At 45.9% G+C, this 25,475-nt stretch overlaps 2 protein-coding genes across 19 annotated transcripts in view; both read right to left on the bottom strand.

Annotated features, from left to right (window-relative positions):
- Nucleotides 1–25,475, bottom strand: part of tacc1 (transforming, acidic coiled-coil containing protein 1) — a 457,444-nt gene that overhangs the window by 262,679 nt on the left and 169,290 nt on the right. The window lies entirely within an intron of this gene.
- letm2 (leucine zipper-EF-hand containing transmembrane protein 2) overlaps nt 1–25,475 on the bottom strand; it is a 50,169-nt gene that overhangs the window by 11,808 nt on the left and 12,886 nt on the right. For 4 of the 7 annotated variants that reach the window (XM_072485841.1, XM_072485843.1, XM_072485839.1 and 1 more), the window contains exons 3-6: nt 25,121–25,193; nt 6,710–7,145; nt 5,595–5,738; nt 4,608–4,745 (exon numbers count right to left, since the gene is read on the bottom strand). In XM_072485841.1, coding sequence (XP_072341942.1) covers nt 4,608–4,745; nt 5,595–5,738; nt 6,710–7,145; nt 25,121–25,167 — 765 coding nt within the window. In that variant the 5' untranslated portion in view covers nt 25,168–25,193. Of the gene's footprint in view, nt 1–4,607; nt 4,746–5,594; nt 5,739–6,709; nt 7,146–19,193; nt 19,336–20,474; nt 20,705–22,842; nt 23,819–25,120; nt 25,194–25,475 lie in introns of those variants that run through there. The other 3 variants (XM_072485844.1, XM_072485846.1, XM_072485842.1) reach the window with 3 other exon arrangements.

Raw genomic sequence — 25,475 nt, 5'->3', positions numbered from 1 at the left:
TCTGATTGACTGTGAACATCACTAACCACAACCTGGTAACTGAACTGAGTGGTGAAGTCCCAAATTTCAAGCTTTGGCAAAATGTCTGGAGAACCCTCAACCGCTTGAGGATGGGACGGGGAGGTGTGGCAACTTGTTTCACACTGAAACACCAGGAACAGCTCAAATAACGACTGTGGCCATTCAAGTAAAATCATCACCACATATAACTTCTAAAGGCGTCAAGAGGTATGGGGTGAGCGAAGGAGTATGGTGTTGAGATAAAGGATCAGCCATTATCATATTGAATGAACAGGCTCGACGGGCTGAATGGCCTACTCTGCTCCTCTTTTCTATGTTTCCTGCCCTGAGAGGCAACATAACCATTCACACTGCACCAGCTGAAGGCATAGAATGGACTTTTTTTTTCAGTTAAGGGGCAATTTTTAGCATGACCAATCCACGTACCCGGCACATCATTTCGTTGTGGTCACACGGACAGTGGAATGGACGGTTAACCTCAACCTGAAATAGTAACCGCTTTCCAACTATATAAATAAAGAACCTCCCAGTTTGTGTTAACTGCAAATTTTGACGTTTTGCCCTGTACACACAATTCAAGATCATTCATATATACATCAAAGGAACCAGTGGTCCTCTTATCAACCCCCAGATACTTTCTTTCAGTCTGAAAAATAACTGCTTACACACCCAACTTCATATCATTCTGCCAGTGCAATAAAATTGGCTCTGTGACAAGAGGCAAAGGATGGATGGATGTTTTTCAGACTAAGAGGTGTTTACAGTTTCAGAAGGGTAGTGTTGATTCGATTACAACTTTTCATAAAAGGTGGAGGACTGAACATTTTTAAGATGATACAAAACCTGACAGACAAGTAAATAGTGATGGAGATAATTTTAGGCTTCAGGGTGACGTAGAAAGGATAGTGAAATGTGATTTAGCATGGCATACAGAGTTCAATATCGAGAAATGTGAAGTAACACACTTTGGGAGGTCTGATATGGAAAATCGTATACTACAAATGGAACGATTTTGAAAAGCACAGATGAGTAGAGACATTTTACTGCTCATAAACCCAAGTCTTTAAAGCTAACACGACAAGTTGATAAGATGGTGAAAAAAAGAGATGGGTTACTTGGATGTATAAATTGAGGAAATTAAAATAAAAGCAAAGAGATCATGCCAGAGCTTCATAAATAATTGGTTGGCCTTCAGCTGGAGAACTGTGGACAGTTCTGAGGAGTCAGGAAATGTAAAGACCTTGGGACGCGCTTCTCCACTGGCCGACACCGAAAACGTGAAACGCGATTGGGCGCAGAATCGGTTTTGACGCTGAAATCGTGGCCGGTGTACGGGCCATGGGGCTGGGGTGACCCCCATGGGACTGAGGCGATATTCAGATAGGCCTGTCATTCAAGGACCTGGCGGACCAGGCATGGCATCGAAGATTCCAGCTGAGCAGGGAATAGTGCGACATGTCTGCCAGATCATGGCGCACCTGGCACCGCAGGTGAATGGGGGAGGACACCCGGTCTCGGTGGCCATCAAGGTGACGGTCACCCTGAACGTCTGCATCATGGGGTCCTTCCAGGCGCCGAGTGTGGACCGAGTACGGGATTTCTGAGCTCGGTGCCCAGGTGCATCTCCGCCGTCACGGGGGCCCTATAGGCCCAGTCGACACAATACATCAATTTCAATATGGACCACCAGGATGCCCAGGCAGCGGGGCTCGCCACCATCACCGAGCTGCCCCGGGTCCAGGAGGTGATTGACGGGATGTATCTGGCCCTACGAATACCTGCAGATGACATGCTGATCTTCATAAACGAAAAGGGGTTCCACTCGATAAACGCGATTAAGCTGCGAGGAGTCTTCCGCCAGGAGCCACGTACCCTGCAGGTAGAATTGACATAAAGCGCCGTCCAGAAACATGCTTTTGGCGCCAAAGCAGGGAACAGAATTGGCAAGCAAGGCAAGTAAACTGTAAAATTCAATATCTTTTTCAAGTAAGACACAGCCAGAGATTGAAATAGGCATAGAACATAGAAAAATACAGCACAGAACAGGCCCTTCAGCCCACGATGTTGTGCCGAACCTTTGTCCTAGATTAATCATAGATTATCATTGAATTTACAGTGAAGAAGGAGGCCATTTGGCCCATTGAGTCTGCACCGGCTCTTGGAAAGAGCACCCTACCCAAAGTCAACACCTCCACTCAACACTACGGGCAATTTTGGACACTAGGGGCAATTTTTCATGGCCAATCCACCTAACCTGCACATCTTTGGACTGTGGGAGGAAACCGGAGCACCCGGAGGAAACCCACGCAGACATGGGGAGGATGTGCAGACTCCGCACAGACAGTGACCCAAGCCGGAATCGAACCTGGGACCTTGGAGCTGTGAAGTAATTGTGCTATCCACAATGCTACCGTGCTGCCCTTAAGAACAAATAAATCTACACTATATCATTTTACCGTAATCCATGTACCTATCCAATAGCTGCTTGAAGGTCCCTAATATTTCCGACTCAACTACTTCCACAGGCAGTGCATTCCATGCCCCCACTACTCTCTGGGTAAAGAACCTACCTCTGACATCCCCCCTATATCTTCCACCATTCACCTTAAATTTACGTCCCCTTGTAATGGTTTGTTCCACCTGGGGAAAAAGTCTCTGACTGTCTACTCTATCTATTCCTCTGATCATCTTATAAACCTCTATCAAGTCGCCCCTCATCCTTCTCCGTTCTAATGAGAAAAGTTAACCTATTGGAGAGGATCTCACAACAGAACTTGCTGAGGAGAGCTGCTTAGGACCGTCCAGTGTACGACAGAGCTGCGGTAGTGTTAAGAGCTCCTGGGTCTCTAGTTAACAGCCCTGAAAAAATAAACTTAACTCAGAACAAGGAAGTATAAAGATGATTTCTTGAGGTATGATTTTGTCAATTGTGACAATGCAAATAAGGAGGCAAAGCCCATGTGTGTTATACGTAGGAAAGTGCTGGCAAATGAGATAAGTTTCAGAATTTGAAAGAGAAGTGGTGGGTGATAAATTCCTTTTGAGGTTGAGACCCCAGAGTCAGTTACTAACTTAGGTCTGACTCAAATTAAAAGACTTCCCTCATACAGCGTACCTGATACACATTAAAAACACGCAAAAAAAGCCCATGAGGTTGTCAGCATTCTGGTGTCGCATCTTGCAGGAGTATCCAGTGCCGAGTAAAACGTGCATTTTGTTGCTATTGCCTTTCATGATCAAGTGGGTTGCAGGAGAAAAAGTTTGAAAAACCTTGCTCTTCGGGTTTTTTCAAATCCAATCTGATCTTTACAGCATCATGAATGAGGAATACTTGCCATTTGTTTCTCTTTCTGCATTAAACTTTTCCCCGTGCTTGCTTGTTCAACTCAATCTGCATTTTCTCAGCTGCTTTTGCCATTCCACTGCCTCGCATTTAATATCTTCTGCACATTTGACCACTTTGTATTTAGTTTTTGAGTCCAAGTCTTGCATGTAAATTAGAAGCAGCAGTCGATCACTGAACGTTCAGGCATTGTACTTGGTACTTACCCCTTTAGCCATTCTGATAAAACTCCTTGACCAAAGATTCATTGTTTTCGACTCTGCAAATGGTTTCTATTCATTGCCAGTGTTTACCCTGATTTCTGAGACTTTAATGAATAGCTTGTTTTATGAAATTTCATGAAAGTATTTTTGAAGTAGCGATAAACCAACTCATTCTTCATAGAACATGGAGTGCAGAAGGAGGCCATTCGGCCCATCGAGTCTGCACCGACCCACTTAAGCCCTCACTTCCACCCTATCCCCGTAATCCAACAACCCCTCCTAACCTTTTTTTGGTCACTAAGGGCAATTTATCATGGCCAATCCACCTAACCTGCACGTCTTTGGACTGTGGGAGGAAACCGGAGCACCCGGAGAAAACCCACGCAGACACGGGGAGAACGTGCAGACTCCGCACAGACAGTGACCCAATGGGGATTCGACCCTGGCGTTGTGAAGCCACAGTGCTATCCACTTGAGCTACCATGCTGCCCCATGCATTTTTTTCATTTCCAGTCACTTGGACAAATGTAGAGTAATTAAGGAAAGCTGCCACAGATTTGTTATGACCAATCATATTTAATTAACTTGCTTGAGTTTTTTCATGAGATGAAGGAGAGAGTTGATGAGGGTAATGCGGTTGATGTGGGATAGATGGACTTTCAAAAGGCATTTGATAAAGACTTGTCAACGAAGTTGGAGCCGAAAGAATAAAATGGACAGTAGCAGCATGGACACAAAATTGGCTTAGTTTCAGCAAACAGAGATTTGTGGTGAAGAGTTATTTGTTGGGCTGGAGGAAAGTATTCCCACAGGGGTCAGTGTTCATGTGTGCATGTATCTTTTTCTCTCAAAGTACTACTAAAACTATTTTGGTTTTTGCATTTTCCCCCAGGACATGCACTCTCCTCTGCAGGAGTTCTCATTTAACCAGCCACTGTAAGAAATTCAAGTTGCTTTGCAAGGTCATATCAGCCCCCTTGTGGGGAAGTATCTGGCAGCAACTTAACAACATGAGCGTTACATGAATTCTTGAAGCAAACCTTCTGTACGTAGGAAGAAAACTGTTTGGTCGCATCTCCACTTTTTGCTTTATTCCTTTTAGCCATTTCTGCAATAGTTTCCTGGAGAAATTTTGCAACCTCAAGTTTTGCTGCCAGTTTATTTTTCTGATTTTCTTCCTAGAAAACAAAACAATTACCAAATTCAGTTGGACAAAATTCTTGCACTATAACCTCAGTTAGGGAACTGCAGTTTGTTAGACATCTCACATCAGTGCTCTTATTCGTAACTTGTCATAGTATATCATGGTGCAACACAGCCTTGTCTGAATATTGTAATTCTCAACACCAGCGTAGTATATTCTTCTTCTTTAGACATCGATCAAATACAGATTGTAAGTTTTCTTTGAACAGAGGGGCCTTCACAATGAGCTGCAGTACCTGTGGTTTTCACCAAGTGCCTTTTTCATTTTGACTGAATTATGCTGAATAGTTCTTTTTTAAAATAAATTTAAAACACCCAATTCATTTTTTCCAATTAAGGGGCAATTTAGTGTGGCCAATTCACCTACCCTGCACATCTTTGGGTTGTGGGGACGAAGCCTACGCAAACACGGGGAGAATGTGCAAACTCCACACGGACAGTGACCCAGAGCCGGGATCGAACCTGGTACCTCGGCGCCGTGAGGCATCACTGCGCCACCGTGCTGCCCTTTGCTGAACAGTTCTGGCCTCAACCTTGTTCATGTGGGAGCATGCTGAATGAAGGTTTGTTTAGTGGAAGGGAAGAAATCAAACTGGCATTTCTCTGAAAGCTTGTTCTCCATAATACTTCAGGGAACAAAACTTTTGTTCAGCAAAAATGCTGCAAAGATATCATTTTGACTCCGTCTCTTCCACACTCTGCTTTCCAGCCCCTCTCTCTATCAAGCATCCTTCCCACAGGACTGGCACTTTTCAGCTTGTCATTATAATTAAAATAATTCCATCAAATCATAAGCTTGTGTCAGAAAAAGAAATCCCACCAACCTTTGTCAGTTTTGATTCAAATGTAGATGGTAACATCTCAGGAAACAACTTTAATACGACAGGCAGCAAGAACTCCATAAACGGTACAATCAAAAAAATCAAGAATGGAACCAGGCGGAAGAGGTCAACGCATGTTCGTATAAGCTGGAACAGTTCACACAAGTAAAAATGCATGAGTAGTGCAGCAGCTAAGGTGCAGTTTAGATTTGAAACAACGTTTAAAACAAGCTAGGAACTTCAATTAACTACAACCAGTAGTGGTAAGTTAATAACAGCTTAAGACATTAAGAAAATGGCAAAAATATTGTGTGCTGGAAACAAATGTACTAAAAAGTCAAATAAAGTGAGGAAAGTAGAGTAGGATTCACCACTCTCTCAGCTTTCACATGCAGAATGACTTCCCAAATGAGGTTCCCAGTGGTTAGTACAACTGCCTCACAGCGCCAGGGACTTGGGTTCAATTCTGACCTTGGGTGACTGTCTGCGTGGAGTTTGCACATTCTCCCCGTGTCTGCATAGGTTTCCTCTGGGTGCTTCAGTTTCCTCCCACAGTCCAAAGATATGCAGATTAGGTAGGTGGATTGCCCCTTAGTGTCCAATGGTTAGGTGGGGTTACAGGTATAGGGCGGGCGGTGGGCCTAGGTAGGTTGCTCTTTCAGAGGGTCAGTGCAGACTCTTTTTTAAAATAAATTTAGAGTACCCAATTCATTTTTTCCATTTAAGGAGCAATTTAGCATGTCCAATCCACTAGCCTGCACATATTTGGGTTGTGGGGGCAAAATCCACGCAAACATGGGGAGAATGTGCAAACTCCACACGGACAGTGACCCAGAAGCGGGATCAAACCTGGGACCTCGGCGCCGTGAGGCAGCAGTGCTACTCACTGCGCCGCCCCTTCAGTGCAGACTCGATGGGCTGAATGGCGTTCTGCACAGTAGATATTCAATGATTCTATAAAGTATTCAAAAGGTGGCAGGCATGGCCATTCTGGAGTCAGTGCTTCAGAATAGGAGAGAAAAAAAATGGAATGAAATTTAGAAAACATTTCTTTCTCCAAAGCAATATCCTCTTGTTCATCTTTGAGAAATTAACTGTAGCTCTGAGATCCTACCTACCCTCCGTCTCTCTCGACGGGTGAGCTGGTGTCCATAAAATAACCTTGATAGTATCCTTGCTGCTACCTTTGTGTCGATCCAAAGTAATCGGAATCCTTTGTAGTAGTGTTTCAGTTCACTTATAATTTTCTGCTTCCAAGTTTTCTTCACAACAGCCTTTTCAGTTGTTTGGGAAAGTGAATCTTTGGCCTCAGAATTTGGTGTGCGCTTGTTTTTATCGGAAGATTTTTTCTTCAACTGAAGCCACCGAGCTGACAGGTGGAATTTGCACACAGGTACTAAAGAGGTGTGCATGTGAGGTGAATTGCAGAGGAGAAGAGGACAGTTCCTCCCAAGTCCTTTATATCTGGAATACAGTCTATTTGAGTGAAAATCACCTACATGGAGAACCGTCACTGGAGTCCATAAATTGCTGTGTGTGAAACAGCATGTTCCTCTGTTTTTAAAAAAAATTGAAATAAAAATGAATCTTACAGTGACATTTCAACAAGAATAAGATTTAATGTACTTTGAGCCCATATTTTATGTTCACTATCAGCCTTTCCATTCAGAAACAGGCAGCAGGGGAATGCAATCTGCAAACACTGTGCAAGTCTGGTTCTGTTCTCAATAACATTTTCCTTCAATGTATTTGAAACTGACGTCAGTGGGAGGTATTTTTCAGTCTAAATAACCAATTCAGGTAAATAATTCCTATAAATCAAAGCATTCTGAATTTCAGCAGAAATGGACAAGGATAAATAAAAATATTGAAGTTAATAATGAATCTGTTTGTACTCTTTTTTGAAAGAGAATTATAATGATGAAAGTCACTCTGCTGGTGAGAAACTATCTTTACTTGCCCAATGGGTGGGTAAATGTAACAAACTCAAAGAGCTCTAAATAGTGAGCTTTCTTGTGTTTTAGTTTAATGACTGCATCTTGGGCAAGATTCCCCATTTACATAGAACATAGAACAATACAGCGCAGTACAGGCCCTTCGGCCCACGATGTTGCACCGAAACAAAAGCCATCTAACCTACACTATGCCATTATCATCCATATGTTTATCCAATAAACTTTTAAATGCCCTCAATGTTGGCGAGTTCACTACTGTAGCAGGTAGGGCATTCCACGGCCTCACCACGCTTTGCGTAAAGAACCTACCTCTGACCTCTGTCCTATATCTATTACCCCTCAGTTTAAAGCTATGTCCCCTCGTGCCAGCCATATCCATCCGCGGGAGAAGGCTCTCACTGTCCACCCTATCCAACCCCCTGATCATTTTGTATGCCTCTATTAAGTCTCCTCTTAACCTTCTTCTCTCCAACGAAAACAACCTCAAGTCCATCAGCCTTTCCTCATAAGATTTTCCCTCCATACCAGGCAACATCCTGGTAAATCTCCTCTGCACCCGCTCCAAAGCCTCCACGTCCTTCCTATAATGCGGTGACCAGAACTGTACGCAATACTCCAAATGCGGTCGTACCAGAGTTCTGTACTTTGGGAGTTTATGTTCTCCCGCCTGAGGAAAATTGCTACTGATTTACATTCTGCCCAGGAGCGCAAATTGGAAAACAATTCTGTATCCCTTGCCATACAAATTTATGCATGGCGAGAGAATCCCACTATCGGGTCAACACTTCAAATGAGTGACAATACAGGCCAATTAACGGATCCATTAACAAGTCTTTAAATCCCTTGTAAAATTCACTCCAAAACCATTAAGCCCTGGGGCATTACCAGATTGAAGCTCCTTCAAGGAGCCGTTTCCTCCATGAGAAATAGAAGTATTCAATACCAACTGTTGGTCCTTGGAAATTGTTGGGAGTTTAAGGGAAGAGAAGAAATGGTCATAAGTTTTGATACACACCCAGACTGTTTTGTATAATTTGACATAAAAACCCTTAAATGCTTTGTTGACATCCTCTGTTTCAATCATTCTATTACCCTTGGGAATAGCCCGATAGTCAGCCATCTTCCCAGTAAAAAGCCAAGGTAGCCACTCAGTTTGTTTCTAACCTCAAAAAGTTTTTGTTTTGCAAACTTTAAACACCCCTCAGCACGTTGAGTCAACAAGGAGTCCAGAGCCATCTGAATTGCATTAATTTGTTTCAGCAACAAGCAGTTAATACTCCTGCCAGACACCCTCTCTTTGGTTAGCACTGCTGCTTCACAGCGATGAGGACCCGGGTTCAATCTCAGCCCTGGGTCACTGTGGAGTTTGCACATTCTCCCCATATTTGCGTGGGCCTCACCCCCACAACCCAAAGATGTGTAGGCAAGGTGTATTGACCACTCTAAATTGCCCCTTATGAAATTTATTTTATATATATCTATATATGTATATATGCATGCACACACACACATCAGAGAGGAATTGACTGATTAGAAGAGCTCAATTTTCCTGATCTGTCTGCTCTGATGTCAATTTGCTAGTGGCTCTGATCAAGAGATTATTACCCTGAGTTCAACTATTAATATTCTTTGAGAAGGACCTCCTCCCTCTTCCTACCCATGTCATATGTTTCAACATGGACACAAGTGGATTTAACCCCTCCCTTTCCAAGTTCTACCTGGCTGCCATGAGCTATCCCTCATCGTGGCACCTAGTAGGCAACATACCCGTTGAGATTTACAATCCTCGCTGCAGAGGACACGATCTATCCCCCTAATTACAAACTCCCCTCATACTACTAAATGTCTCTTCTATTCTTTCCGCAGCTTAAAGCTCCACAACCACCATCGCCGAGAGTCTTCTAAGCCCTAGTACCTTGCTCTGCATTGTGGCTGTCCTCCCTGCAGTCTTTCTCCTTGTACTCACAAGCAGTGAGTGCATTGGGCAGGGCCAGTGCTTGCAAGACCTCCTGCTCAACTGCTCCCAAGCCCACATTATCCAGCTCAGAAACAGCCACTTACCACTGCTTCAGCCATGACATCCTCTTCAACGCAGTGTGACAATTCATGATGTCTAGTTTCAGCCACAATTCTGCTAATGGTGAATTAGCCCATGTCAATCTACAACAGGACTCATTCAACATCCTGGGCTAACAAGTGGAAATTAATGCTCAATCCTGACAACAGCCAGACAATGACTGCCATCTAATGTGAAGGATGTTATCGCCAAGTGCCCTAAAATTCATTCTTGGGAGCCATGACTGACCAAAATCAAACTGAATCAGGCATATCAACAAGGTGGCTTCAAGATCTGGACAGAGACGAGAAATTCTGTGATAAGTGGTTTGCTCCAGACTCATCAAAGCCTCTCCACCCACCATCTTTGAACTGCAACTTAAGAATGTGATAGAATTCTCATCACTCCTCTGGACAGATTCAGCCAAAATACCCAAGAAAATCCACACCATCCAGGACAAAACACTGGCCTTAATTTTCAAACTCTCCATCCTTGGTGCAATGTGCCTGTTGTATATAAGATTTGAAGAATGAATTTTAGTAACCTTGGTGAGTTTCTTCAACAGAACCTTCTGTTCCTGCAACCCCCAACCACTAAGAAGAACAAGAACAACAAAGCCGTGGATACAATTGCCGTGTTGTGCACCACCCTATCTTGGACATGAAATCAAAATCCTTTCGCTGCAAACAGCACTGTTGGAGCACCATCAGAAAACAGACTGCAACAGTTCAGAGAAGGTATTTCACAACCTTGAATGAATGAACTTGTCCAGCATCACCCAAATGGACAAAACATGGAGTACCAGAAAAAACAGAGACTGGATTTTGAATGGAGTGAATGATCATTAACTCCAGTTATACTGTCCTAACTGATTACCATAACAATCCAATTGCCATCTTTCTGTGACAGCAGCTGGATGAGGCATTCAGCTGAAGAGTTACAGTGTATTTCCTATGCTGCTAAATTTTGGGGTGTGCTCCAAAGCAAACCTGAAATGTATAACTCACTGCAACAAAAGGACAAATACAAAATGATGTTTCATCCTCAGTCAGCACAGAAATTTGTTCTGTAGAACAAACAGGCTGGATCTTTTGGGTATTAACACGCAGATTATTGGCAAGGAGGTAACCTTAAATACTGACGAGTACCAAGCCAAGATCTACAAATCCTCCAAAATGACTAACAAATAATACAATGGGAAATCTTTGGTTTGATTAAACATTACCCGGACTTGCGAAAACAACCACGACAATATAAATGCTACACCACTTTAGTTGATAGCCAAACCAAAACTTTACCAGTAACATATCCTGTCAGTCTTGTTTTGAACTCTTCAAATTTGAAGTTTTGATTCCATGTATATTTTTTCAGCTCCCATGTAACATACAGGCCGATGAATACTAAAAGGTGAATAATTTTGGGTGCATGATTTCCTTCACATGACAAAAAGCCTAGCTGAGCATAACCTTCCCCACATTGGGGGCAGCACGATGGTTGGTACTGCCACCTTACAGTGCCAGGGACCCGGTTTCAATTCCAGCCTTGACTGACTGTGTGGAGTTTGCACTTTCACCCCATGTCTGCGTGGGTTTCCTCAATGTGCCGGTTCCAAACATGTGCCGGTTAGATGGATTGGCCATGATAAAAAAATGCCCCTTAGTGTCCAGGGATTTGCAGGTTAGGTGGGGGTTACACGGGTAGGACGGCAGAGTGGCCCTATGTGGGCCACAGATGGTCAGTGCAGATTTGATGGGCTGTATGGCCTCCACCTGCACTGTAAGGATTTGATGGTTCAATGAAGTGAATGAGGTTGGATAGTCAGCAATTTAAAGAGTGCTAACCGAGAACCTGAACTCATTCCAGTGACTTGAGCAAGTAATGTAGGTTGACATTACACTGTCGTACTGAGGGAAGAAGAAGAGGTGCTATAATTCGGCTGAAACCTGAAATCAAGGTCTTGTTGCCATTGGTATTTGAAGAAGAGGAGTTGAGTTGAGTTCTTCCAGTGACTTGGCCAAGATTTATTCCTTAACCACCGCCCATCATAAAAAGACTAGTTGTTTCAGAAGAGATCAAGCATCTTAAAACCAAGCATTCCTGGGGTACTCTTGGTCTTCAGTAGCAGCAGAATGCTATTCCAATACAATCTGCAATCTCATGACACAGCATTTTACTCACTCGACATTTACCATAAAGCCAGGGATCAACCCTGGTACAACGGGGCATGCAGGAGTGGATGCCAGCAGTATCAGCATGCCTAAAAATGATGTGTCAACGGGGGTAAACTCTCAATACTTAGCACAAAGGAAGGTGCTTGTGGTTGTTAAAGGCCAGTCATCTCAGCCCAGGATATTGCAGCCAGTACTATTCTAGCCCAACCATCTTCAGCTGCTTCATTACTCACTTTCCCTCCGTCATATCATCAGAAGTTCACTGATGATCATACAATGTTCAGTACCATTTGCTCAGATACTGAAGCAGTCTGTGCCCATGTACAACAAGACCTGGAAAGCATCCATGCTTGAGCTGACAAGAGGCAAATAACATGCATGTCACAAAAGTACCAGACAGTGACTAATTCCAACAAGAAAAAATATAACCATCTTCTAAATTGTTCAATAGCATTACCACTGATATATTCCTCGGCATCAACATCCTGGTATGGGGGGGTTAACATTGACCAGAAATGACTTCCGGGTGCGGCGATGACCAGCTGAGTCGCACGTTTCGGCAGCTCCCGGTGAAACGGACTTTTGGGCTCTTGCTAGGAGCCCCAACGGCAATTTTGACGGCTAAAAACACTGTGCGGTAAACCAGAAGGGAATCCCCCCTGGATACGGATGAAAAAAGGAGAAAGTGGCCGGATTGCAGTGGATCCTTTAGAACAGCGGCAAGGAAGGCAAGCAAAAACCAAGATGGCGTCGGAAGGTGGCAGTTTAACATGGGGCCCTGAACAACAAGAGTCCTTGAAATGCTGTGTGGAAGAGCTCAAAAAGGAAATGAAGAAAGAGCTGTTGGCCCCGATACTACAGGCGATCAAAGGGCTAAAGGAGGAACAAAAGACCCAGGAGCGGGAGCTTCGGGTCGTGAAGGCAAAGGCAGCCGAGAATGAGGACGACATACAGGGCCTGGTGGTGAAGACGGAGATGCATGAGGCACATCAGAAACGATGTGTGGAAAGGTTGGAGGCACTGGAGAACAACGCAAGGAGGAACAACCTGAGGATTCTTGGTCTTCCTGAAGGTGCGGAGGGAGCTGGAAGAGGAGGAACACCAGGCCTCATCTGACAAGGAGGATGAGGTGGGTGTCCAGGAAGAACCGGACGTGGAGCCCAGGCTAGCAGGGCCAACCGCCCAACATGCGCTCCAGGGCCGCTGCACATGGGACAACCTTATCACCTCCCAATTTGCCAGTCAAGAGGCCTGGCACCGGCAGTTCCGCTGCCCTGTCCCACTTTGCATTCCCCCCATTCCACCCTTCCAAATGGAACCCCTTTCCCTATAACTACTCACCCCTTCCCTGTCCCTCAAGCCTTCACTCCACCTTCCATTTCCCATAGCCCTTCACTCCTTCCCACAACCAGAGTTCTCCCTCCAAGGGTCCTACTCATCACCACAGGGTGTTGGTCCCAATGTGGCAGTATCAGCGGGTATTATCCATGTTACGGAGGATGATGATGACTCGCTGGGAGATGAGCTCTGGTGCCCCTCGTAGTCTGACAAAGTCTGACCCCTGAGTTTAGGAACACATTCCACTGTCTGCCTCGGTGACCTATGCATGTGTTCTGGCCAATCCATCTCACAGGCTCATATATTCTTTGGGACTGTAGGGCGAGATTTGGGAGATGGTGAACGGTGACAGGTTACTCACTGGGGATGCTGTCATACAAGGCGGGCTCATACATCTGGCCCCTTGCCCTGCCACTTCTCTTTGAGGGTGACACCAGGTGGGACGCTCATGTGTCATAGGGGATCTGCCCCGCCCCATCCTCCAGCACCATCTCTCCCCACCCCTCCGCCCTCCCTCAACCCAAAACCCAGCACAACTTCTACACCCAGGCCCAGCCCATCTCTAACACCCACCAGATAGAAGTTAGAGGCTGGTCGGACTGTTGGTGCAAAACTGTTTAATGGTGACTTTTTACATTGTTGTGCCCTAATTGTTGTGCCTAGTTTCGGGAGCCTTTCTGAAGAGGAGGAGCAGTCTCTGTGTGAGTATAAAAACCTACTTTAAACCGGGAATCGTGGCCTAGTTTCGGGAGCCGTTCGGAGGAGGAGCAGTAGTCTCTGTGTGATAGAAAAACCTACTTTAACCCGGGGATCGCGGCCTAGTTTCAGGAGCCTTTCGGAAGAGGTGGAGCAGTCTCTGTGTGAGTATAAAAACCTACTTTAACCCGGGGATCGCGGCCTAGTTTCGGGAGCTGTTCGGAGGAGGAGCAGTCTGTGTGTGAGTATAAAAACCTACTTTAACCCGGGGATCGCGGCCTAGTTTCGGGAGCCGTTCGGAGGAGGAGCAGCAGTCTCTGTCTGAGTATAAAAACCTACTTTAACCCAGGGATCGCAGCCTAGTTTCGGGAGCCGTTCGGAGGAGGAGGAGCAGTCTGTGTGAGTATAAAAACCCACTTTAACCCGGGGATCGCGGCGTAGTTTCGGGAGCCGTTCGGAGGAGCAGTAGTCTCTGTGTGATATAAAAACCTACTTTAACCCGAGGATCGCGGCCTAGTTTCGGGAGCCATTCGGAGGAGGAGGAGCAGTCTTTGTGTGAGTATAAAAACCTACTTTAATCCAGGGATCGCGGCCTAGTTTCAGGAGCCGTTCGGAGGAGGAGGAGCAGTCTCTGTGTGAGTATAAAAACCTACTTTAACCTGGGGATCGCGGCCTAGTTTCAGGAGCCGTTCAGAGGAGGAGGAGCAGTCTCTGTGAGAGTATAAAAACCTACTTTAACCCGGGGATCGCGGCCCAGTTTCGGGAGCCGTTCGGAGGAGGAGGAGCAGTCTCTGTGAGAGTATAAAAACCTACTTTAACCCAGGGATCGCGGCCTAGTTTCGGGAGCCGTTCGGAGGAGGAGGAGCAGTTTCTGTGAGAGTATAAAAACCTAACGGTAACTTCCTGTTTTCCACTTTTTTTTTTTCAGAAGTGACGTCAGAGGGAAGATTTGATCTGATTGGTTGATTGGAAATTTTTTTAAAACACAGCTAAACTCGTAAACTTAAATTAAACTAATTAATTAATTAGGGATGGCTGGTCAGGTGATGTGCTTGAGCTGCTTGATGTGGGAGCTGGCAGATCCCATTGCGAGCTGCAGCGACCACATCTGCAGTAAGTGTTGGCTGCTCGAAGAACTCCGGCTCAGAGTTGATGAGCTGGAGTCTGAGCTTCAAATACTGAGGCACATCCGGGAGGGGGAGACTTACCTGGACACTGTGTTTCAAGAGGCAGTCACACCTGTCAGAGTAAGTAGTTTAAATCCTGCCAGTGGCCAGGAACAGCAGGGTGTGACTGCAAGTCAGGCAGGTAAAGGGAACCAGCAGTCAGGAACTCAGGAGCCTCAGCCCTTGACCCTGTCCAACAGATACGAGGCACTTGCTCAGCGTGGCTGGCGAACAGAGCTGCAGGAAGGATGAGTCAGCTGACCAAGGCACCATGGTTCAGCAGGCCATTCAAGGGGAGGGAGTAAATAGGCAAGTTGTAGGGGATTCTATTATCAGGGGGATAGATAGTATCTTTTGTGAGCAGGATAAAGAGTCCCGCATGGTATGTTGCCTGCCCGGCGCTAGGGTGCGGGACATCTCTGACCGGCTTGAAAGGATACTGGAGAGGGAGGGGGAGGATCCAGTTGTTGTGGTCCATGTCGGTACCAACAACATAGGCAAGTCTAGGAAAGAGGACCTGTCTAGAGATTATAAAGAGGCTAGGATTCAAATTAAAAAACAGGTCCTCAAGGGTCATAATCTCCGGAATACTGCCCGAGCCACGTGCAAATTGGCATAGGGAGGCAAGAATAAGGGAAGTTAACACGTGGCTGAAAGAGTGGTGTGGGAAAGAGGGGTTCCTTTTCATGGGACACTGGCATCGGTTTTGGGTCGGGGGGACCTATACCGTTGGGATGGTCTCCACCTGAGCCGAGCTGGGACCAGTGTTCTAGCGAAAAGAGTAAATAGGGTGGTCAATAGGACTTTAAACTAGAGAATGGGGGGAAGGGAAAGTCAGGGAACCAAGAGGTGAAGTAATCAGTGGGAAGCGTAGCTGCTCAGGAATACAAAAAAGTATGAAAAGACAAAACTCAGGAGAGGTTACGATAATCCCCATCCCACAAAATATGACAGTGTATGGAAAGGCTCAGTAAACCAAGGTCCACCACACTAAGAAAACAAAAAGGGACGGTCAATAGAGAATTAAAGGTGCTATATTTAAATGCGCGCAGTGTACGGAACAAGGTAGATGAGCTTGTGGCCCAGATTGTGACTGGCAGGTATGATGTGGTAGGCATCACAGAGACGTGGTTGCAGAAGGTTCAGGACTGGCATTTAAACATCCAGGGATTCACAACCTATCGAAAAGACAGAGAGGTGGGCAGAGGAGGCGGGGTTGCCTTGTTAATTAGGAATTAAATTAAATTAATAGCACTAAACGACATAGGGTCAGATTATGTGGAGTCTGTGTGGGTAGAGTTGAGGAACCACAAAGGCAAAAAAACCATAATGGGAGTTATGTACAGGCCTCCTAACAGTGGTCAGGACCAGGGGCACAAAATGCACCACAAAATAGAAAGGGCATGTCAGAAAGGCAAGGTCACAGTGATCATGGGGGACTTCAATATACAGGTGGACTGGGTAAATAATGTTGCCAGTGGACCCAAAGAAAGGGAATTCATTGAATGTTTACAGGAGGGCTTTTTGGAACAGCTTGTGATGGCGCCCACGAGGGAACAGGTCATTCTGGACTTAGTGTTATGTAATGAGCCAAACTTGATAAAAGATCTTAAAGTAAGGGAACACTTAGGAGGCAGTGATCATAATATGGTAGAATTCAGTCTGCAATTTGAAAGAAAGAAGGTAGAATCAGATGTAAAGGTGTTACAGTTAAATAAAGATAACTACAGGGGCATGAGGGAGGAACTGACGAAAATCGACTGGGAGCAGAGCCCAGTGGGAAAGACAGTAGAACAGCAATGGCAGGAGTTTCTGGGAGTAATTGAGGACACAGTACAGAGGTTCATCCCAAAGAAAAGAAAGGTTATCAGAGGGGGGATTAGGCAGCCATGGCTGACAAAGGAAGTCGGGGAATGCATCAAAGCAAAAGAGGAAGCCTATAATGTGGCAAAGAGTAGTGGGAAGTCAGAAGATTGGGAAGGCTACAAAAATAAACCGAGGATAACAAAGAGAGAAATAAGGAAGGAGAGGATCAAATATGAAGGTAGGCTAGCCAGTAACATTAGGAATGATAGTAAAAGTTTCTTTAAATACATTAAAAACAAACGGGAGGCAAAAGTAGACATTGGGCCGCTCCAAAATGACGCTGGTAATCTAGTGATGGGAGACAAGGAAATAGCTGAGGAACTAAATAAGTACTTTGCATCAGTCTTCACAGTAGAAGACATGAGTAATATCCCAACAATTCAGGAGAGTCAGGGGGCAGAGTTGAATATCGTAGCCATCACAAAGGAGAAAGTGCTAGAAAAAACTAAGAGGTCTAAAAATTGATAAATCTCCAGGCCCAGATGGGCTACATCCTAGAGTTTTAAAGGAGATAGCTGAAGAAATAGTGGAGGCGTTAGTTATGATCTTTCAAAAGTCACTGGAGTCAGGGAAAGTCCCAGAGGATTGGGAAATCGCTGTTGTAACCCCTCTGTTCAAGAAGGGAACAAGAAAAAAGATGGAAAATTATAGGCCAATTAGTCTAACCTCGGTTGTTGGCAAGATTCTAGAATCCATCGTTAAGGATGAGATTTCTAAATTCTTGGAAGTGCAGGGTGGGATTAGGACAAGTCAGCATGGATTTAGTAAGGGGAGGTCGTGCCTGACAAACCTGTTAAGAGTTCTTTGAAGAGATAACAAATAGGTTAGACCAAGGTGCGCCAATGGATGTTATCTATCTTGACTTCCAAAAGGCCTTTGATAAGGTGCCTCACAGGAGACTGCTGAGTAAAATAATGGTATTCGAGGCAAGGTACTAACGTGGATTGATGATTGGCTGTCAGGCAGAAGGCAGAGAGTTGGGATAAAAGGTTCTTTTTCGGAATGGCAACCGGTGACGAGTGGTGTCCCGCAGGGTTCAGTGTTGGGGCCACAGCTGTTCTTTGTATATTAACGATCTAGATGACGGGACTGGGGGCATTCTGGCTAAGTTTGCCGATGATACAAAGATAGGTGGAGGGGCAGGTAGTATGGAGGAGGTGGGGAGGCTGCAGAAAGATTTGGACAGTTTAGCAGAGTGGTCCAAGAAATGGCTGATGAAATTCAACGTGGGCAAGTGCTAGGTCTTGCACTTTGGAAAAAAGAATAGAGGCATGGAGTACTTTCTAAACGGTGACAAAATTCATAATGCTGAAGTGCAAAGGGACTTGGGAGTCCTAGTCCAGGATTCTCTAAAGGTAAACTTGCAGGTTGAGTCCGTAATTAAGAAAGCAAATGCAATGTTGTCATTTATCTCAAGAGGCTTGGAATATAAAAGCAGGGATGTGCTTCTAAAGCTTTATAAAGCGCTAGTTAGGCCCCATTTAGAATACTGTGAGCAATTTTGGGCCACACACCTCAGGAAGGACATACTGGCACTGGAGCGGGTCCAGCGGAGATTCACACGGATGATCCCAGGAATGGTAGGCCTAACATACGATGAACGTCTGAGGATCATGGGATTATATTCATTGGAGTTTAGGAGGTTGAGGGGAGATCTAATAGAAACTTACAAGATAATGAATGGCTTAGATAGGGTGGACGTAGGGAAGTTGTTTCCATTAGCAGGGGAGACTAGGACCCGGGGGCACAGCCTTAGAATAAAAGGGAGTCACTTTAGAACAGAGATGAGGAGAAATTTCTTCAGCCAGAGAGTGGTGGGTCTGTGGAATTCATTGCCAGAGGGCGGTGGAGGCCGGGACGTTGAGTGTCTTCAAGACAGAAGTTGATAAATTCTTGATTTCTCGAGGAATTAAGGGCTATGGAGAGAGAGCGGGTAAATGGAGTTGAAATCAGCCATGATTGAATGGTTGAGTGGACTCGATGGGCCGAATGGCCTTACTTCCGCTCCTATGGTCTTATGGTCTAATCCCTATCACCTATGTGCTGCACCCATGACAACATAAGTGATCTCTAACTTTCTAATTTTATGTTGCCCACTGCTCATTCCAGGTGTTATCCCAGACAGCACATCAGAAATGGAGGCAGCATGTCTCGCCCTCTGACGTTTGATGCCTTTGGCAGCTGTCCTCTGGAGGACCTAGTCCTGGATGGGTCCTGCCAACCTTTGGGTGTCACAGGTGATGACATGCCACCCTGTCCTGCCCGCTGCCCGTCAGATGCGCCAGTGTCAGGTGGTGGTGGTGGTGGTGGGAGGGGGGGGGGATTCGGAAGCGCTGATGTATTCTTGCACTTACCCTGCAGGAGGCACCAGCATGGGCCCCTTCACTTCCTCCTCCCTCGGGGTACTCGATGGCCCCCAGGCTACTCCAGGGGATGGAGGAGGTGCCAGAGTGAGCGTTGCCTGACGCTGCCAGTCCTTGAGGCCGGACCACCCTTGTCTGAGCCATGGTTTAGAATCCCTGCAGTGCAGAAGGAGACCATATCGAGTCTGCACCGACCCTCTGAAACAGCACCCCATCTAGGCCCAAACCGCCCTATCCCCACAACCGCACCTAACCGTTGGATACTAAACGGCAATTTTGTGTGGCCAGTTCATCTAACCTGCAGATCTTTAGACTGTGGGGGAAAAAATCGGAGCACCCAGAGAAAACCTACACTGACATGGGAAAAATGTGCAAATTCACATAGTCACCCAAGGTCGGAATTGAAGCCGGATACCTGGCACTGTGAGGCAGTGGTGTTAACCACTGTGCCTCTCTTACATGTCCCTCACTGTGCAATGTTCCTCTGAGACTGCCATGTCTCTCTGTGCCTTGCCAAGGCCAGTCAGCGACCGGCCAATGCTTTTCATGCTCTCATCCATGGCCCTTTGTGACTGGGCCAAGTTCTGGAGTGCCACAGCAATGCCCATGTGGGCCATCAGGCAGTTTGAATGCTCGTATACACTTTGTTTTCATTGCTGTTTACATGGCAGATACATTCATGAATTGTGGATATGTTGCCAAGGGGCTGAATTTCACCTCTCCTCCCACCAATGGTATTTTTCGGACCCACCAAAGTCAAAGTCAACAGACTTTTGAACAGTTGCCACATTTTACAGTCCCGCCTCGATGCGGCAATTCCGTGTAATTCAGTCTGTGGTAAAACATCAAAAATGTATCCTGCCACATTTGCACACTTGGAAAGATGATATCCTGACTTACATGCATCCAGTGAAATGAAAACCCTTATCCATCTTTTATGAACTGTCAGAACTGGAGAGATGAGAAGGGTATTACTGTACATGTGTGCACCTTTGTCAGTATTGACATCAAGGATCCAATCATCATGTACATCTCTTGTCAGTTTGGAGGATAGGAATCGATACATGGATTAGTTCTGAATCTCTGAAGTGTCGGAAATGGAAGGGTATGGCATGTTTGCATCTGTGTTCATTTTATGAAGAAGATGAAGGGATTATCAATTGTAGGTTTTAATCAGATGTTTATTGAAATTTAAAAAAATTAAACAAAGTAACTTAATGGTCATGGCATTGACTAGTATGTTACAGACCCCAGAAGAAAAATAATACTTACCTTTGAAAAGAAAATGGACATTGGGCCTCAGAGACTGGGAACTACAAGCCCCAGTAGGCCTCAGCAGTCTCTGCATATGCATCGGCCATAGTAACGCCGCATATGCGAACATCGTTTCTTTTTCCAATTTTCAGTAGTGCTGTGCATGTGCCGGCTGGAGAATAGCTTTGTATGCATGGCTGGTTGGGATCCTCGTTGAAAAGCTGGCTCTGCACACATGCACAGTTGCTCTTTTACATTTAAAAAAAAAACATTTTTACACATTGTACACTATACAAACGGTAAAGCTAACTGTCCCGATTACAGTGTATATACCAAATTCCTTTGTGTCAGCCCCCTGCTCACTCCCTTCCCTCGTTGTTTCAGGGCCCTTTCATGGGCCCTTCACTGTACAATAGTTTATTTTTGTTATTTACACATGGACGGTGCCCCCCACCCCCCTCCCTCCTCTCTCGTTGTTCGGCCTTCCCCCCATACACTTTTCTCCCCCTCTCCCGGTCCTGCTTTTCGCCTTCCCTTGGGGGTTCATTTTCCCGTGTTCTTGTTCTAGGCTCTCTGACCTCTGTGTCGGTTGTTTTCTGGCCTTCCCCTGCTATTCCCGGTAGCGCCGCCTCCCCCCCCCCCCCCCCCCCCACCCCTCCCAACCCTTGGACATTGCCTCGAAGAAGGCTGTCCAGAACCCAACAGGTCTGGGGAATGCCGAGAACATGTCTTGCTAAATTGTGTCACAATCAATTACTCACGAGACGAGAAGTGACAAAGTCAATCGAAGGCTTTATTAAGCAAGACTTGTTCCCCAGCAGCTCAGTTACGGAATGCGGCTGCTAGGAGAACCCGGGTTCTTATACTCCGCCTTACTGGGTGGAGCCAGCAGGCGGCAGATCCAATCAGGATCCAGTGTCTGTCTACCAATAGCCTCTCGGCATCACAGGTACCGTACTACCCCTAATACATACCACCACACCTGCTTGGCCGGGCTTCCCTGGCACCGTTCACATTTGCTTTCCACCTCTGAGAAGAACCTGCTCATTCGGGTTCTTGTCAGGTACGCTCTGTGCACCACTTTCAGATGCATGATGCTTAGCCTTCTGCATGAGGAGGTGGAGTTGGCCCTACGCAGTGCTTCGCTCCAGAGTCCCAACCCTATTTCCATGCCTAGTTCTTCCCCCCCATTTTCTAAAAGTCGCCTGTACAGGTCCCCAGTTTCCCCTACCCAGACTGTCCACGTCCAGTAACTCTTCTACCCTTGTGCTTTTTGGGGTTTGTGGGTATTGTAGTCGTCTTCTTGCGGAAATATATATTTTTTATTATTAAGGGACAATTTATCGTGGCCAATCCACCTAACCTGTACATCATTGTGTTGTGGGGGCAACACCCATGCAAACATGGGGAGAATGTGCAAACTCCACACGGACAGTGACCCAGAGCCGGGATCGAACCTGGGACCTTGGAGCCGTGAGGCAGCAATGTTAACCACTGTGCCACCGTGCTGCCTCTTTGCAGAGAAAGCTTTTGACCTGTAGATGTCGGTGTTCGTTCTTATTTGGTATGTCCAATTCCTCCGTCAACTCCTCTAAGGTCGCTAGTCTGTCGCTCATGTAAAAGTCCCTAACCATCAGCCCCCCCCCCCCCCCCCCCCCACCGTCCTGTCTCCACCTCATGAAGGTGGCGTCAAGCATGGCTGGAACAAACCTATGGTTGCCACAGATGGGGGCCATGATGGACATATCAGTCAGACTGAAATGTTGCCTCATTGGTTCCAGGTTCTCAGAGTCGCTACCACCACTGGGCTTGTGGAGTGTTTTGCTAGCAGGGTTGGGAGTGTTGCATGCCGAGGGCCTGGAGGATCGTCCCTATACATGAGGACTCCTCCATTCCGTGATTGGGTCCTTTACCCATCCCCTCACTCTTTCAGCTATGGCTGCCAGTGGCAGTGTTTCCAAGTATTTTCGTGTCCACATTGAGCAGTGGTCTGCATGATCTGCACTTGGTTAGGTCTTTTGTCTTTTTTGGGTATCAGCGATATGTGTTCGTGTTAGAGGTAGGGTGCCCCTCGCTGGCAAGTCTATAAACATTTCCCACAGGTGCAGGGCCAGTGCCATTGTGAAATTTTTGTAGACGTACTGGGTCCTGACGGCTTCCCTGCCTGCATGGAGTTAATGCTCTCCATGACCTCTCCCTGTCCCAGTGATGCTTTCAGCTACCCCCATCTATTGCCCCCATGACTGGCATGTCCAGTCCATCGAGGAACCGTTTAATCTCAGTGTCCCCGTCGGGGTTTTGGAGGGACACAGTCCCCAGTAGAAGCCTCAAATACTTTATTGACCTTTTCTGGTTCAGCTACCAGTCTGCCTCTGTTTTCCTTTACCTGGGCTATTTCCCTCATGGCTGCCTGCTTTCTCAGCTGGTGAGCCAGTAGGCAGCTAGCCTTGTCTCCGCGCTCGTAAAAGGTCCTCTGTGTCTGGTGGATTTGGTACAGTGCTTTCCTGGTGGATATCAAGTTAAAATCCTTTTGTAGTTTCTTCCTCTCCGCCAGAAGCTCCACGGTCAGGGCTGAAGAACCATCTGTCAGCCTCCAGGATGGAGTCGATCAGTCGTTGCCTCGCCGTCCTGTCTTCCGTGTCTCTGCGTGTATTTCCCCCATAGTCACATCCTTCAGTGCCTCCCAGAACATGGAAGGTGAGACTTCCCCCTTCCAGTTGTTAGTTATGTACTCGCCTATGGCCTGTGACATTTTCAGGCAGAAGACCTCGTCAGCCTAGAGGGTCTCATCAAACCTAAATGTGTAGCATTCGGCACAGCCCGCCTCATAGAATCTAAATTGCCCCTTATTGTCCAAAAGGTTAGGTCGGGTTACTGGGTTATGGGGATAGGGTGGAGGTGTGGACTTAAATATGGTGCTCTTTCCAAGAGCCGGTGCAGACTTGATGGGCCGAACAGCCTCCTTCTGCACTGTAAATTCTATGATACGTCTATCCTCCAGCCATTGCCTGTCTTGTTTTCTGGGTTGCCGGTCTCCCTGTCTCGGGGGAGGCTGGAGACCCCAAGCCTCGTGGGTCCGCTGACTCGCTTGCTCACCACTCCTGTCCCTTGCCACAATTTCTGGTGTCCCTGTGGCCTTCGAGATGTTGCTTACTGACATTTTGTTGTTCGTACTATTATTGAGGGTGAGGGGATGTTTAAGTCCAATTTTGAGGGCAAAATCCAGCCAGAAGTGCCTATTTTTCTGCTGTCTGGAGGAGGGCCACCAGATTTGCGACTACTCAGCACATCCTCGTCAACGGAAGTCCTCTTTTATATTTTAGTTCAGGTTAAGCTTGCACTTGCACAAAAAAGGATGAAACCTGAAAATAAAAGTGAAACAGCGTGAAAGACCAGGTCAGGTGACCCAGAGGAAAACCCATTATTCAGAGAGGCATAAAAGAAGTAGGACAGAAGAGTAGGAGTTGCAGAGAGTGGATTTCCCAGAAGAAAATAACAAAGTCCCGGAGCCTGGAGGGAATGAGGCAAGAAAAAGTCCTGACATGACAGTGAAGTCAAAGAACTAGGGGCCAAAAACTGCTTCTGTTCAGGAAAGTTAAGAGTGAGGAGCAGAGGCAGCTGCTCCAAGGTAAAACTCAGGGCTGCAAGGTGCAAGTATGGAATAAAGTGGGTTTGCAAAAACTAGAAGATCCAAGGAGACCCAAAGGTTGGTGACCTCCCCTATGCGCCTGGGAAGCAGTGGTGTTCTTATGGTATGGCTGGATTTCAGAGAATTGCACGGAAAATGAATTCACCTGCTACTGCAGCCAGAGAAACATTAGAAGGAGAGGTTGAAACCCTGAAGGTGGGTCCTGGGTGAAAACATCAGAGAGAAAGCTTCTTTTGGGGAGAAGATTCTAAGACGTGTTCTTCAAGGGCAGAGATTGGAAACTCTTGTGTGAAAGACAGAGTTCCAGTGACAAACAACTGGGGGGAGCTGATGAGAAACCTGTAGGTTTTTGGGTGACATTGATCAGTTGGTTTCAGAGTATAGATTGTCTGACCACAGTTTGCCTCTTGGTTTACACGGACTGTGCACTTACTGTGAACAATAGAGGACAAGACAGATTTTGTAACTTGTGTTATTTATTTATCTGTAAACGTATAGCTGGGGTGAAGGAGTAGTGTAATATAGTTAATCTTTTCTGTTGGGGAAGCACAGTGGTGCATTGGTTAGCACTGCTGCTTCATGACGCTGAGGACCCAGGTTCGATCCTGGCCCCGGGTCACTGTCCGTGTGGAGTTTGTACATTCTCCCCGTGTCTGCATGGGTTTCACCCTCACAACCCAAAAAAGGTGTGCAGGGTAGGTGAATTGGCCACGCTAAACTGCCCCTTAATTGGAAAAAAAAGAATTGGGTATTCTAAATTTATTTTTAAAAGAAAAATATATTTTCTAGTTTAATAAATGCTTTCTTATTTTGTTAAAAGTTCATCAGCTGACTCCTGTGACTGTTCAGTAGCCACTGTCCACATGGCTAAACAAAATATACAAGTTGGGATCTTGCAAGCCGGATTAATCCGAGGATCAGCTGGGATCGTAACAGTTAGAATACAAACAACTCAAGATTTCAAAGTTAACATTTCCTCATTAATATAATTTTAAAAAATAATTCACCATCTTACCTTGATCTGGCAACAGAGGTAAGTAACCTTTGGTTGAAATAAGCCATTTCTTCAGAAAGTAGAACATACAATCCTAAATGATAAGAATAAATTAACACAGCAATTCTCTACATTTAGCATCCAGAAAATACAAGATGCAGTTTAGGCAGTTTTTATCTCAATAAGTGAAATGCTTGTTTCTGATTTCAAAGCTACAGTTCCCACTCGTTGGTTCAAAGCAGTGAAGCTATAATTACTTTCAATGTTACAATGTTCAGCCAAGAAAACAGTACATTCCCGGTCATCAACCCAAGCTTATATTTATACATATTGAAGTCAGGCAAAAACAGAACTCTGTTCAGCTTTACTAGTCCCT

The sequence above is a fragment of the Scyliorhinus torazame genome, chromosome 20, assembly GCF_047496885.1.
Source record: "Scyliorhinus torazame isolate Kashiwa2021f chromosome 20, sScyTor2.1, whole genome shotgun sequence".
NCBI classification, from domain to species: Eukaryota; Metazoa; Chordata; class Chondrichthyes; order Carcharhiniformes; family Scyliorhinidae; genus Scyliorhinus; species Scyliorhinus torazame.
The sequence above is the reverse complement of the archived record's forward strand: the minus strand, read 5'-3'. Positions and strand labels throughout refer to the sequence as shown.